The sequence below is a fragment of the Myzus persicae genome, unplaced genomic scaffold, assembly GCF_001856785.1.
Source record: "Myzus persicae strain clone G006 unplaced genomic scaffold, MPER_G0061.0, whole genome shotgun sequence".
Taxonomy (NCBI): Eukaryota; Metazoa; Arthropoda; class Insecta; order Hemiptera; family Aphididae; genus Myzus; species Myzus persicae.
This window is the reverse complement of record NW_019104313.1, coordinates 28,032-41,190: the sequence shown is the minus strand read 5'-3', so window position 1 is coordinate 41,190 and position 13,159 is coordinate 28,032. Positions and strand designations below refer to the sequence as shown.

The 13,159-nt window shown below is 27.1% G+C and overlaps 2 protein-coding genes across 3 annotated transcripts; one reads left to right on the top strand and one right to left on the bottom strand.

The window, feature by feature from the left end:
* The first annotated feature begins 108 nt into the window (after window positions 1-108).
* Window positions 109-6,777, top strand: LOC111041098 (uncharacterized protein C2orf42 homolog). Of its 2 annotated transcripts, none has more exons than XM_022325258.1 (10): window positions 109-502; window positions 565-726; window positions 1,689-1,829; window positions 3,350-3,529; window positions 3,607-3,772; window positions 5,100-5,239; window positions 5,468-5,516; window positions 5,592-5,734; window positions 5,875-6,196; window positions 6,296-6,777. In XM_022325258.1, the coding sequence occupies exons 1-10, from the start codon at window positions 299-301 to the stop codon at window positions 6,433-6,435; spliced, it is 1,647 nt and encodes a 548-aa protein (XP_022180950.1). In that variant the 5' UTR covers window positions 109-298; the 3' UTR covers window positions 6,436-6,777. The 2 variants fall into 2 exon arrangements, with proteins under 2 accessions (XP_022180950.1, XP_022180949.1); XM_022325257.1 differs by having other exon boundaries at window positions 559-726.
* Window positions 6,778-7,012: 235 nt separating this feature from the next.
* On the bottom strand, window positions 7,013-10,862 carry LOC111041097 (mini-chromosome maintenance complex-binding protein). Its single transcript, XM_022325256.1, is given in 12 exon segments — window positions 7,013-7,132; window positions 7,204-7,289; window positions 7,346-7,516; window positions 7,580-7,713; window positions 8,199-8,308; window positions 8,612-8,791; window positions 8,894-9,014; window positions 9,109-9,274; window positions 9,353-9,425; window positions 9,775-9,902; window positions 9,975-10,154; window positions 10,520-10,862. Coding segments are annotated over 12 exon segments (1,530 nt in total). The 5' UTR covers window positions 10,604-10,862; the 3' UTR covers window positions 7,013-7,035.
* Window positions 10,863-13,159: the final 2,297 nt, after the last annotated feature.

The following is a 13,159-nucleotide window of genomic DNA, read 5'->3' as shown; positions in this document are numbered from 1 at the left end:
TGTTTTTGTTTTTTGTGATAAAGAATAAAGATCTAAAATGATAAGTGATAATATGAGTTGGATAAAATGTATTGTTTTTGAAAATGTAATAAATAATAATTACAAATAATGATGAATTGTGGTTCATTATTATTATTTATTACATTAATATATTAGCGATTAGGTATATTAAAATGAATTCGTTAACACTCATGAAAATAATTTAACTCGTGGCGTTATTATTGCGTTTAAACTAAACATAATTGTGCACCAAATGGCGAATGCTGTGAATTTTTTATTTTCACATGAATAGTAATCGATGGCGCATTCGAATAAAATTAAAGCTCTGCTATCTGATTTGGGCAGATCAACTAAAAGAGGTGTAAAAAAATGTCCATCGTGTGGAACATACAATGGAACAAGAACTGTGATGTGCAAGACATGTTATCTGACATTAAAACCAAACAATAAAAGAGTTTCACCTTCTGAAGTGTGTCGTCTACTTACACCTTCTTCGTCACGGGTATATTAACCACTATTTTGACCCCTATTGAACTAAAAACATTATAGTGTTTTAAGTTTCAGATTTTTTCTTACATATCTTCTGAAAATATTGATTTTGACGAAAGAGGATTCATCCACTTTCCAGATACCAAAAACAAAGAAATTAACAAAATGGATACTGGAATTTGTTTAGTCCGTTCTTGTGGTGGTCGTTTATTGGATAATAATATTCTGAAGTGTCATGTAAGTTTAATTATTGTGTTATAAATTATAATAGTTGTTAACCATCATATATATTTTATTTAATATTACCTTTACAAATTATTGATGCATCTAAATTTTATATTTTTTTAGTATTTCATTAATATTGAGTAACACATATTTTTAAATATCATTAAGGTTACAATGTTTATGAGCTTAAAAACTAAAAAATATATATTTTGCCCTTGAAACAATTAAATACCAATGGTATTATATAACTAATTAATACATTGCTTTATTCATTATTTATTCAACATATACTATACATTTTTAGAATTTATTTTTTTTAGATATTATAGCATTATTAATATAGACATAGAACACATTTCATATTTGAGTAAGCTGTAATACTAATAATAATACCTTCCAGTGGGTATGCTTAGCATGTCTGACACACAAATAAAATAGATTATCTTAAATGTTTTAAAATGCTGTTAAAAATAAAAGAAGATGTGACATGCTATATATAATTGAATATAACTGCTATTTCATACCCCATAGGTACCACTATAAAAACAAGATTTATAATTTAGTTTGAAATGTATAAAACTAAAAAAAAATATGTAAAAATCACAAGCATCCCAACCTTACTTATACCATAACATAATGAAATATAACTTAGCTAATTGTGCTTGTTGCTTAGTTATAAATTCTAAAGTATATAAAATAATTCTTCTTGATGTATTCTTAACTAATAAATCATACTTAAATACTTTAAAAAACTGCATTAAATCTTTGTAATGTTGTCCCATTACTTTGATAACTAATTCGATTCAATAGTTTAACAATATTAACAATATTTATTTTTCATTATTATTATTCTTATACTTTATTTTTAGTATTTAAAATATATTATGAATACAAAAACTAGAATTATTCCCAACAAAAAAACCAAAAGTTATAAATTATTAAATAGTTTAATATACTAATATTATTTGTTTTAGGAAACCGCCTTAAACACTAGTATTCAAAGTGAATCTTGCAAACATATAAATACTTGTTTTGATTGTAATACAATTGGTGTATCACTGAAAATCGACCAACAAGTTTTAGAATCTTTTAGAGTTCCTCAAAATGTAAAACAAGTATGTTGCTTTATTTATACAGTAGCAGATCTTGGATCTCTATGAGGGGAAGAGGGGTTAAACGGTGGTCAGATATGTTTCTTCTAATATCAGAGGAGTAGTTTTACAGAATATAATTATCAGAATAAAAACAAAAACTGGTGAAAGAGATTCTATTCAAAATGAATTACACGTTTCTATTCACCACTAGTAAATCATAATATATAAATAGCAACTACAGAATTAAAATTATGAAAGACTTAACTTATACGTAAGATTTGGGGCTTCTCGCATTTGTATGTTTTTTTGTGATAGTTGTTGAGTATTCTAGGTAAGGTATAAATTTGTCTTGCGGAATTAAATTCAAAGTTTGACTTATTTTTATGTTGAGTTTTATTTATTTAAAAATATATATTTGACAAATTAAAGCGTTTTTTAAAAAATATTATTGTCAGATCATACTGTTTTCTTTTGTTCTTTATTTTTGAAGAATATTTCAATATTTGCATTTTTAGTATATTTAAATTGCTTATTTCTTACAATTTTAGTTCAAACACTAATAATATATTATATTTATTTATTTCAACTTTTTTTTTATAATTATTATCAAATAAACAGAAAAATTATTTTCATATTTAGAGGATTTTTTGCTAATTTTAATTGTATACTCACATGAGTATTTTGAAAATGTTTGGATCCTAAACCCTACTTATAAGACTTAAATCAGAACTCAAAATGCCAAAACCACAATTAGTGTAATGAAAATATTTAATTCAAATTTTCTGTAGATAACTATTATTAACAGCCTACCAAATAAGATTTATTGAGGTTACACCAAACATTTCGATTCTATACCCGAATGTATAGTCTCTGGCTTACAATTTTAAAACAGCAAAAACTGTTTTTCACTGGTAAGAACCACTTAGGTAGTGGTTCAAGCTAAGAAACCAAATTTCCACACTATAAAGAAGAGAACATTGACTGTGACAATATTGTTTTTCATTTTTTGATATCACAAATACAAAAAAGTTTTTGTTTAAAAATTCATTTCTTTTGAGTTTTTCAAGCTTGAATAACTTTTTTTTTAATAAAAACAAAGTTAGACACAAAGTGTTCTCCTCTTAATAGTGTCAAAATTTGGTTCCTTGGATTGAACTACAGCCTGAGTGGTTCTTAGTTTCTTACCCGTGAAAAAATATTTTTTGCCATGTCTTGTATTTGTAATGTAGAGCAACGCATGGATGAAGCATCTTCCTAAAGACATTTTATTTTTTTTAATAATATAATGTTTACATATTTAGTATGTACACAAACAATTTTATATCCCCGCTTCCCCTCTATGTGAAAATGCAAGATCTGCCACTTACACCTTGATGATTTCAATGTCTTAAATAATGTTTTCAAGGTCCTTTGAGCTACCTTACCTTAGGTAACTCTTGTAAATTTGTGTAACTTGAACACATTTTATATTATGTGCATGTTTGTTTTTGTATATTCAACAATAAAATGGTAGTTTGTATTATTTTCAATTTATAATTTAGGAAGTATGGACAAATTTTGTTGATAAGAAAAATCCTTATTTACAACGTGTATCAGAAAATATATTTGTAGTCCGATGCAAAATTACCACTCAAAACCCTTTGGGCTATTTGCATTGTATCATTGGAAAATACAATAGATGCTTTTGTTGTACTACTACATTGGTTACAGTTGATCAAATGGTAATATAGTCTTGATAAATTATAATTTATAATCTATATTTTATTCTACTATTTATACCAAACATTATTTTTGATAGGATCAAATACCAGATTTAAATACATACTTCTGTTGTCATTACATTGCATGTTTAAGTGCTATAGCAACTTCTCGATATATGGTTCAGGAGTTTGAAAAAAATCTCAACCCTTTTGTATCTATTTCTACGTTGTCTGCAACTATTGTTCAACTTGACAATTTGCCAAGTAAGTCTATCATCATAAAGATAATATTAAGTACCTAGATTTACAGTGAACAATTTTACCACAGAACTTAAAAAATATCGATTGAATTTAATTTAGTATTATTGGAATGTTTGAACATTAGGCTGTTAAAATGTTTGTATTTTATAAGTAAATTACAAATTCAAGTTGTAATACTGGTTATGAAAATAATACTTATTAGGTAAAAATAAGTGGAGTGGATACCGATCTGCTATACACTAGGTTTCCAAGTGGGTAGTTGTAATGCACGGGTCTTTAAAAGAGTGTTTGATTGACAGGTTCAATCTTAAGGAAATATTGGGTGATTATATTAAAATTTGATTAAACCAATTATATTTGATCATCTGCGCAATCATAAAGTTTAAGGCTTAAACACACTTTACGCTTTGTATACAAAGTAAAGTATTTATTAGCAAAGAGAAACATACAATCTTGTGATGTAGAAATAATAAAAGAATATTATTCTGCTGCACGTAATAGTAATGTGAATAATATACCTAAATATTACAATAACAGTGGTCGTTCACCAGGTACATACAATTTTTAATGTAGCCCACTTGTTGGAAAAGGTTGGCAACGCCTACTGTAATGAATGTGTTAAATTTAAATGATTTTGATGAATTTTATCAAAATTTGAACTACAAATTTTCAAACTTTTTGACAAAGCAAAACCTTTTTTACTTTAGTTTACCAAAAAAAAAAAAAAAAACGTTTTTGAAATGTTCATGAATAGTTCAAAAAGAGTGAAAATATTTTGAAAATCTTATATTGTATGGAAAATGATCATATAAACATTTGGTGAAAGTACCTAGTATCTAAGGTCATTTGTTTGATTTACTACAAAACAAAAAAAAAATTTGTCTATAATATTGGTTTTGCATATAATATTTTGAAAATTTTATTTTGTCTGCAAGCCAGAAGGGAATACTTAATTTAATTCTATAGGAAACATCAGAACAACTGCATTTGGTTGGCTATTACCTACTAACATTGGAATTGATCTCACCCACAACTTTTAATCAACGTCGCTATCATAATATTTTTCAAATCAATTGACCATTTATGTACAGTTATTCAGTTTTTCATTAATGGCCAACTAAAAAATTAATAAAACTAGTTGTTAAGGGGAGGAGAAGGAGTTCTACTCCACGGTCCCACTAGGTTCGCCCACACATACAGACCTATTTTAATATGATATACTATTATTGTGTTTTCTTAAGTAAAATTCTAACTTATAGTTATTATCATAACGTATAGTTTGAACTGTTTGAAGTATAAAATAAAAAAAATGATTTAATGTTTGTATTAGATGTCCAGGTTGCAATGGCAGATGAAAGTAATGGACCAGTCACATTTTTTGATGATCAGATGATTATCACTAGTGAAACTTGCGTCCTAGAAAGCATTGCTCCTAAATATCACAGAACAGTTCCAAATATATTATCAAAGGTACCAATTTTAATTCAATTAATTGATTTATATATTTATTATTTTTCATATCTTCAATTTAAACAATTAGACATATCTTAGATTATATACTAATTCATAATTAGTACAACAAATAGCATATTATGTTAGTTCTTATTTTTTTTTTTTTTGGATATAAGAACTTAAAATACATTTCATTTAATTTTTTTACATTTAACTTATATAAAAAATGTATATCCTATTTTTTAGAAACGATCTAAAAAACCTCAAAACAACTCAAGAGTAAAGAAGAAAAGCTGTATGATATTAATGTTCTTTTATTTTAGTGTATTTATATTTAATATTTGAATTTACAAATAATTTTTATGCTTAGGTCACGAAGAACCACAATTCATAAATCCTAACCCGATCTTAAATTTCGAAAAATGGCTGTCTTCAGTTACAGAACGCATTAACCAAGAGATGCATTATCAATTTGATGGTAATCCTCCGACCATGGTGTTTCATATTCATAAGGTTGGTAATTAATTAGTTGATATGACTGATATTGAAGAAGGGATTGAGGGCAAAACTGTCTTACAAAGATAATGATAAAATTAATTTCAAAAGCTTTCTTGTTATATTGAAAATATATATGTAGAAGTTTTGTTTTATAGACGTTTTTTGAATGTTTGCGAGAACGTATGTGTGTGGCTTCTGCAAAAAAACGTTTACCCAATTATACTTTGGTGTTTGTGAAGCGTGACTCATTACCTTTAGGAACATTCACAAAGTATACTTGGCATATTAATAATATATTGCTGGTGAAGAATATTTTTGAAACACCTTTAGTACCGCTCAATATTAGTCGCAGTTTCATCAGAAACATAGATGGTACATACGATGCTTTTGAGCATGAAAGGTATGACTATATTATACCAACTGATAAATCTCATCAACCAATACAACCAAATGATTTTAAGACATTTCTGAAAGTTGGTTAGTACATTATAATAACAATTTTGTGCATTTTTGTAAATGTATGACAATTATTACCTATTTTGGAAAAAAATGTTTAAAGGGTTTTTTGTTTTAAAGGTATTGTCAGTGAGCATCAAAAAGAACCAATACCATTTATTATCGAATGGATTCCTGATGTTCTTCCTATAACCGAGATTGGTGAATTAAGACTGACGTTCAAATATGGACACATGCCTCCTAAAGAAAACACTTCCTAAAATTATATTTTATTTTGCATTTTATTAAATTAATTATAACTGCTGTATTTACAATATTATATCAAATTAGATAAATTTACTATATTATTTATTCATAAAAATTTTTTTTTTTTTATACTAAATTCCATCATAAAATCTATAGAAAACATAACTGAAAGGAAAAAAAACAGTTAACCAACCTTTTCTTACATAGACAAATGGAATTATGATGATATTATCGCAATACGGCTGATAAAGTTAAAATATTTCTGGAAATAAATCGACAAAAAAGTAAAGCAGTTTTACATATCTGTTCCAAAAGCTTGAAATAATAAAAATAAATTTTTGATCGTTCACTTCATATTTGAATGAATTTTTTATTGTTGTATTAACTAAAAATAATGTAGTATTATTTTTATTATTAAAAAACATGACAACCAGTTATTAAATATGTAAAAAATGTATTTATCAGTATATAATGTTTAATGTATAATGAGCTATTTATATAATACAATGTATAAAATTGAATATAAGAAAATGTTAATTAGTTGGGTTTTAAGACCTGAATGTATTCAACATTTAAGTATTTTCAATGCTAAATTTATACATTCAATGTATAATTTACAAATTTCTTAATTTACGCTGATTTTCTAATGATTTTCCGCTTTCCCAAACTTCTTTATCAAATTCATTCTTTCCAGAACATAAAGCAATTAATCTATAAAATAATATAATTAGAAGTAGCAAAACACAACAATCTAAATTTAGGTTAGAAGTTTCAAAACTTACTTTGAAATCATCATAAAACGATGCAAGTCATCAGCAGAAACACTGTGATCAGCTTTTCGCATCTCTACAAAATCATTTTCAATCACCTAAATAAAAAATAAATAAATAATATTTCACAATAACTTAATATTTGATGACTTACCTTTAAAATATCTTGGCCATATGTAAAAGGAAATGTTGAAATTATTGCAATATAGTTTCTCAATTTTTCCAAAAGAGGTACCTGACTGTTTAAGTAGTTAGATACTGAATCCATTGTCTCTACAACGTTAGAACAAGATGGGTCTGGTTTCAGTACAATATCTATATCATACTGAAATGACATATGTTGTTATTAACTATACATTTTAAAACTAATATTAACTAAATATATTACAGGTAGAAGAGATTTTCCAATTGATAATGTCAGTACTGGTATTTGGGTTTCGTAGTCCTGTTCATAATAAGTGAAATCGTACTTCATTTGTTGGTCAGTAATTATATTTTTTAGAGCTCCAAGATTTAGTATTCCTAAGAAAAATCACAACAAATAATTTATAAAATGTGAAGACATACAAACAGTAATATTATAGATAGTTTGTTACAGCAATAATTATTAGAGAACTGAATATGTGACAAATTTTTAGCACTTAAGATATTCCGATTTTATTTCTGTATAAAAATATTCGGCTTCCAAAGACTAAGTGAAGGATTTTTGGATTTTAATTAATAATCGTGGAATTACATTTAAAAACAAATACTTCCTAAACTATAGAAGACATGACAATTTACTTCATTTTCTTAACTTTAAGTTAAATTTGTACATAGAAATAAAATAAGATCAGTTAAAGACCTGACATAGTTATCGCCCAAACAAAAAGTGTACCAATACTAAGTAGTTGCTATAATAAGTACTTTCTGTTGATTTCAAATATATGTGGGCCTAGAAAATTATTATTCTAGTCTAGAATGTAGTTATGATAAAATAATATATCTGTTTAAACATATTGAAATACCTTTATTATTCAAATTTCCTGGCTGTAAGTTTATTTCATCTAAGATCAAATGAGTTCTATCTGATAACTGTAAATTTCCATTCAACAGTCTATTGGAAGTTTAGCATTTTCTGAAACAAAATACAATTTTATAGCATTTTATATCTAATTCATCAATGTGATGTTAAGAAAATTTATTTAAATAGTATATATTTTAGTGAAACACCAGTTGAAAACCACTGAATCACAAAATAATAATTTAAGTAACTAATAGAAGTTCTAGCGATTGACTGATAACAAACACATTTATTATTATCATAGTAACTATCAATAATATTAAAGTGCCTGGTAAGTTTAAAAGCAAGTGATGTAAAAATATTTTTTCAAATTTCTTAATATTTTGTGTAGATAACCTCTACAATAAAATAAATTACCTTGGAATTAAATCTATGTAATTCAAAGCATCTATTTTTATTGGTAAATAATACGATTTTACTACCAAATGACATATCAGTGCGTTTAAATGTTTTGTGTAGTTTTGTCCAATACCATTAGGAATTCCACGAATGTTCAGCGAGAATTTTCCAGGAACTAAATGTTGTTGTCTATTATAACTGTATAAAGATATAGAATATAATAAACACATAAATAATAACAGTAATCGTATGAAAATCAAATGGAAAAATGTTTAAGTATTTCACATTAATTATACATACATGGAAGATACAAGGTAAAATAATAAATAATCAGCAGCTAAAGAGTCTCCCAATAATGCTTGAGTTAATACCAATTTTAGCTCTGCATGAATGTTTGAAGCATCATTCCAGATAGATTGATCTGTATAAATTTATCAGCATTATTAAAATTGTTAACTGATAATCACACAAAAAAATTTCATAAGTTAAACATAAAAACAAAAAATTTAACTTACACAAATCTTCGTTATCTGGAATTAACTTTTTTAGTAGTTTCAATTGAACAGCATGAATACAATGTGTTTCTATGGCTTCTTGAATTGAACGTCGGTCAAGAAATCCTACAACTTCTACAATTTGATTTAGCTTTAATTCACTGATATCAATATCTTCAGGATATATCTAGATATTTAAATGTTTATATTAATAATAATATTATGATGATAAAATGGTTGACAAAACAACAAAACTAATACTTACAAAAATCAAAATTTCCTTTGAGAATTCTTTACCAGCTGGTTCTCGACGCATGCGTTTCCTTATACTTTCTGCTCTAAATCAGTATAATATTATATTTTAATAATAATCTTCATACAAATAATTTTGTAAGCATAAAAAACTCTATCTCACAAAAGAAAGGTACTGTGTCTTGACGTAAACCAGTTAATTTTGCATATTCTCATGCAAGACACGCGTAACAATGGCAGTTATCTAAAATGGTCATGAAACTAAGTAAACACACCTACGTGAACCAATCGTTCAATATTGTATTACGTCAGTAGTAATCGCATTGCGTACAACTTTTTGAATGCCTGGCAGGCGGTTTGTGGCCCACAGTCTACATGTGCGAAATGGTACCTTTCTTTCGTAAGACAGGTTATAGTATTTAATAATTAACAAACAGTTGAACTTCAGGATCCAGGTCTCTGTAAACTTCTTCTTTGGCCCAATCATTCAATCCTGGAATAGGAACACAGGCCAAAATGTGTCGTTCCATCAATGTATCTCCAACGACAACTTCTTCTCCAGGCTTAAAAAATTAATACATTTTGTAAATGAATATAACTCAATCTTTTTTTTGTAAGTAAGTAATTATTCTTACTTGGAGATCTTTAGTACTGGTATGATATTTTGATTGATGCAAAGTAAATTGATCATTTTCAGAATTAACAATTTTAAAATTGCTACAATAGTATTCTGGATTTAACATTTCTTGTATCATTCCTTTAAATCGTACAAAGGTTCCAAGAGCTTGTTTATCATCAAATAATAATAAAGGTACCTAAGGAGTAAAATTGTTTTTATAAGATTTTTGCAATAAAATAAATTTATTAAACATAACTATAGTAAAAGCAGTACAAATAGTAATTAAAACAGCCCCCAAGAAACATTTAAATTTTAAGTTATAAAAAATATTAAGTACAAAGTACTCATTATATATAAAACATTATTAAGAGGATGTCAGAGCACTGTTTGTTTTCTCTCTCTGACTTGCGCGTAACATAGACAAAACACATTTACACAGAATATTTTTTTTTTTTTAAATCACCCATTAAGAAATCGAAAGATAATAATATCATCGTACATCGTTTTCATACATAAACATGCACTTATTTTACAAATCGACAAACAATCAATTTTCATTACCTTCTCCCAATTTCCTGGTTCATTCAGGGTTCTCTTGCATTCCTCTTCATTGCCGTTCCAAATATCAGCAGTCCACGTATCCATAATAATGAGTGTGTTAAGTGGACGAGATGTAATAATATAATAATAATTGTAATAAAGTTAAAGAACAAAAACCGATTTATTAGTGATCGATGAAGTTATAGACAACAGTGGTCTGTGAAGATCAAAACGAAGTAAAATACGGTACATAGGAAACTGCACTACAAAGAAATAAGAATGAAGATGAACGAGAGTGCGAGACAACCAGCGCACCGAAAGTAATTTTACTCAGAAGACTTTTAGGTTGAGTCCAATTCTTTATTGTCAATTTAATATTTTGTTATCAACAAAATGAATGCAATGTGTTATCATTTTAAAGTTTTCCCTCGCTTTTCTTTGTTTATTTCCACGATGTAGATAATCAACATCGTGATCGTTGTTTATCCTAATTCTTGACGTCAGTTGTACCACAGAATAACAGTAGTTACTCCGAGGTAGATTTATAAATCCACCCTGGGTGACACCGTTCTCAAAAAGCCACCTGACAAAATATAACCGCCCGACACATGTCATGGCCTCGGAATACCGACAGTAGCTAATAGGCCATTCGACCAAACATCATTATCATAATCCGACAAAATGTCATTGTACTACCATAGAACAATATAGCACTACACTACTAATCATATATTTGTGCACAATAATGTTAGGTACCTTCACAGATACATATAATAAACTTTTCTAGGTTTATTCTATGTATCTGTAGGTACCTTCCATAGTTTCATAATTATGTCGACAAAAATCATACTTAAATTAATTAATTATCATCAAACTATCAAAGTGAATTAAGTTTCTGGCGGCAAATTTAAAATAGATGCTAGTTATACAATTTTAATATTAAAATTAAAACCACGGGACAATTTTTTAGTTCAAATCCAAAAAATAAAGCAACACGGGTCCTGATAGCTTACATTTTAACTAAAATATTATTCAAAAACTGGGAGGCCAGTCCTCCTATAATTCCGTATGAATAAATAACACACCAAAAACAATTGTTTTGAGTACCAACATAGTATTGTTACATGAGCTGACTGCTGAAGTATCTGCAGGAAATGATATAATGGTTGAAATGTTGAATAGTGGTAGAAGTTTAGAATATTTCAACCAGTTTTCTACTAATTGAGTAAACTATATTTATCATCTTGAATTGTATTCACTAACCTAGATAAAGCTTCTGAAATAAATATAAGCCTAAAATTTAAATATTTACCTAATTGATATTATCAATAAAATTGTCGTTTAAACTAAAAAAATCCGATGTAACCGAACGCATATCACTTTAATATTGTAAATACCTACAATTTAAATTCTCTAGGTTCCTACCTTTAACGAAAGAATATTTCTAAAGTTTTGAATGATTTTTTCGACTGAAAATGATAATTATAAACAAATGTATTACTATTTAGTACTATTTTTTATTTAAATCCAAATTGAGCAGTACACGTCTTGTATCAGTTGATGCCAGAGAGACCAATTGATAGATAGCGTGGATGGTTTACAAAAAATTCCATCACCTTGGGTCTTTGCATTTACGACCTACCTATCTATTTTTATAATTTTACACTCGAATAGTCGGATAGTTAAACTTTTTGGCAGAAAAAAATTTAAATGTCCCATACCACTTCATTACACAAACGTCTATATAAAACGAAAATAATAAGACCTACTATTATTATATAATCTAATTCGTTAGTTATATATTGTGTTGGTAACTAATATAGTAGTAAACAATAATATCTATCATATATATATAGAGATACCTGCTTTAGCATTTTATGTCAGCAAATTATTTGTTTTCTCTCTCTGAACCACAGGAAAGACGCAAGACGCAATCTAGCAAGTTTACGCTTAGTAGATCCATTCTTCTGTTAGCTTTAATTAATAGCGAATTCACCTATAATTAAACTTAAAAATAAGAACATTAGATGTGTTTGATAATTGAATTTTATACAATTTAAACATTTTTGTATAAATTATTAATATTATTAATAATAATTTTTAACCTTAAGTTTGATAGTAGTTTAATTCACTCTATTGGTAAGCCTAAGAGAAAGGCTAACAACACAGAGTTGGTTCTGCGGAACAAAAATTTGCTATGTTACAACATATGAAACAAATAGTGCTCTAACATCTTAAACTAATTAATGGGCAGTAGGTATTTACCTATATACATGAAAGTAAATTCTTGGTAAAAATATATATTTGATAATAAGTATAGTTACTAAGAATAATAGGTATCCACTTAAAAAAATTAAAATACGGTTTTTTTTAATCTTCTACCAAAATATTTTCAAAATTGTATCAAATATAAAATATGAACAGACATCTGTAGAAATACTAAATAGATATAGGTTCTTTAGTATCTACGATGTCTAAGTACTTTTACACACCGAAAATTAAACTGCTGTTTCGCCATACACTCAAAAACTCTTATATGTAAGAAATGAAACTCCCGATTCTAACCATAGCATGAAATTATAATGCAATAATATTACAAAGTAATACGCCAGAAATGTGATTTCAAAAGACAAAACAATTTAAAACGAAATCGAATTGGTC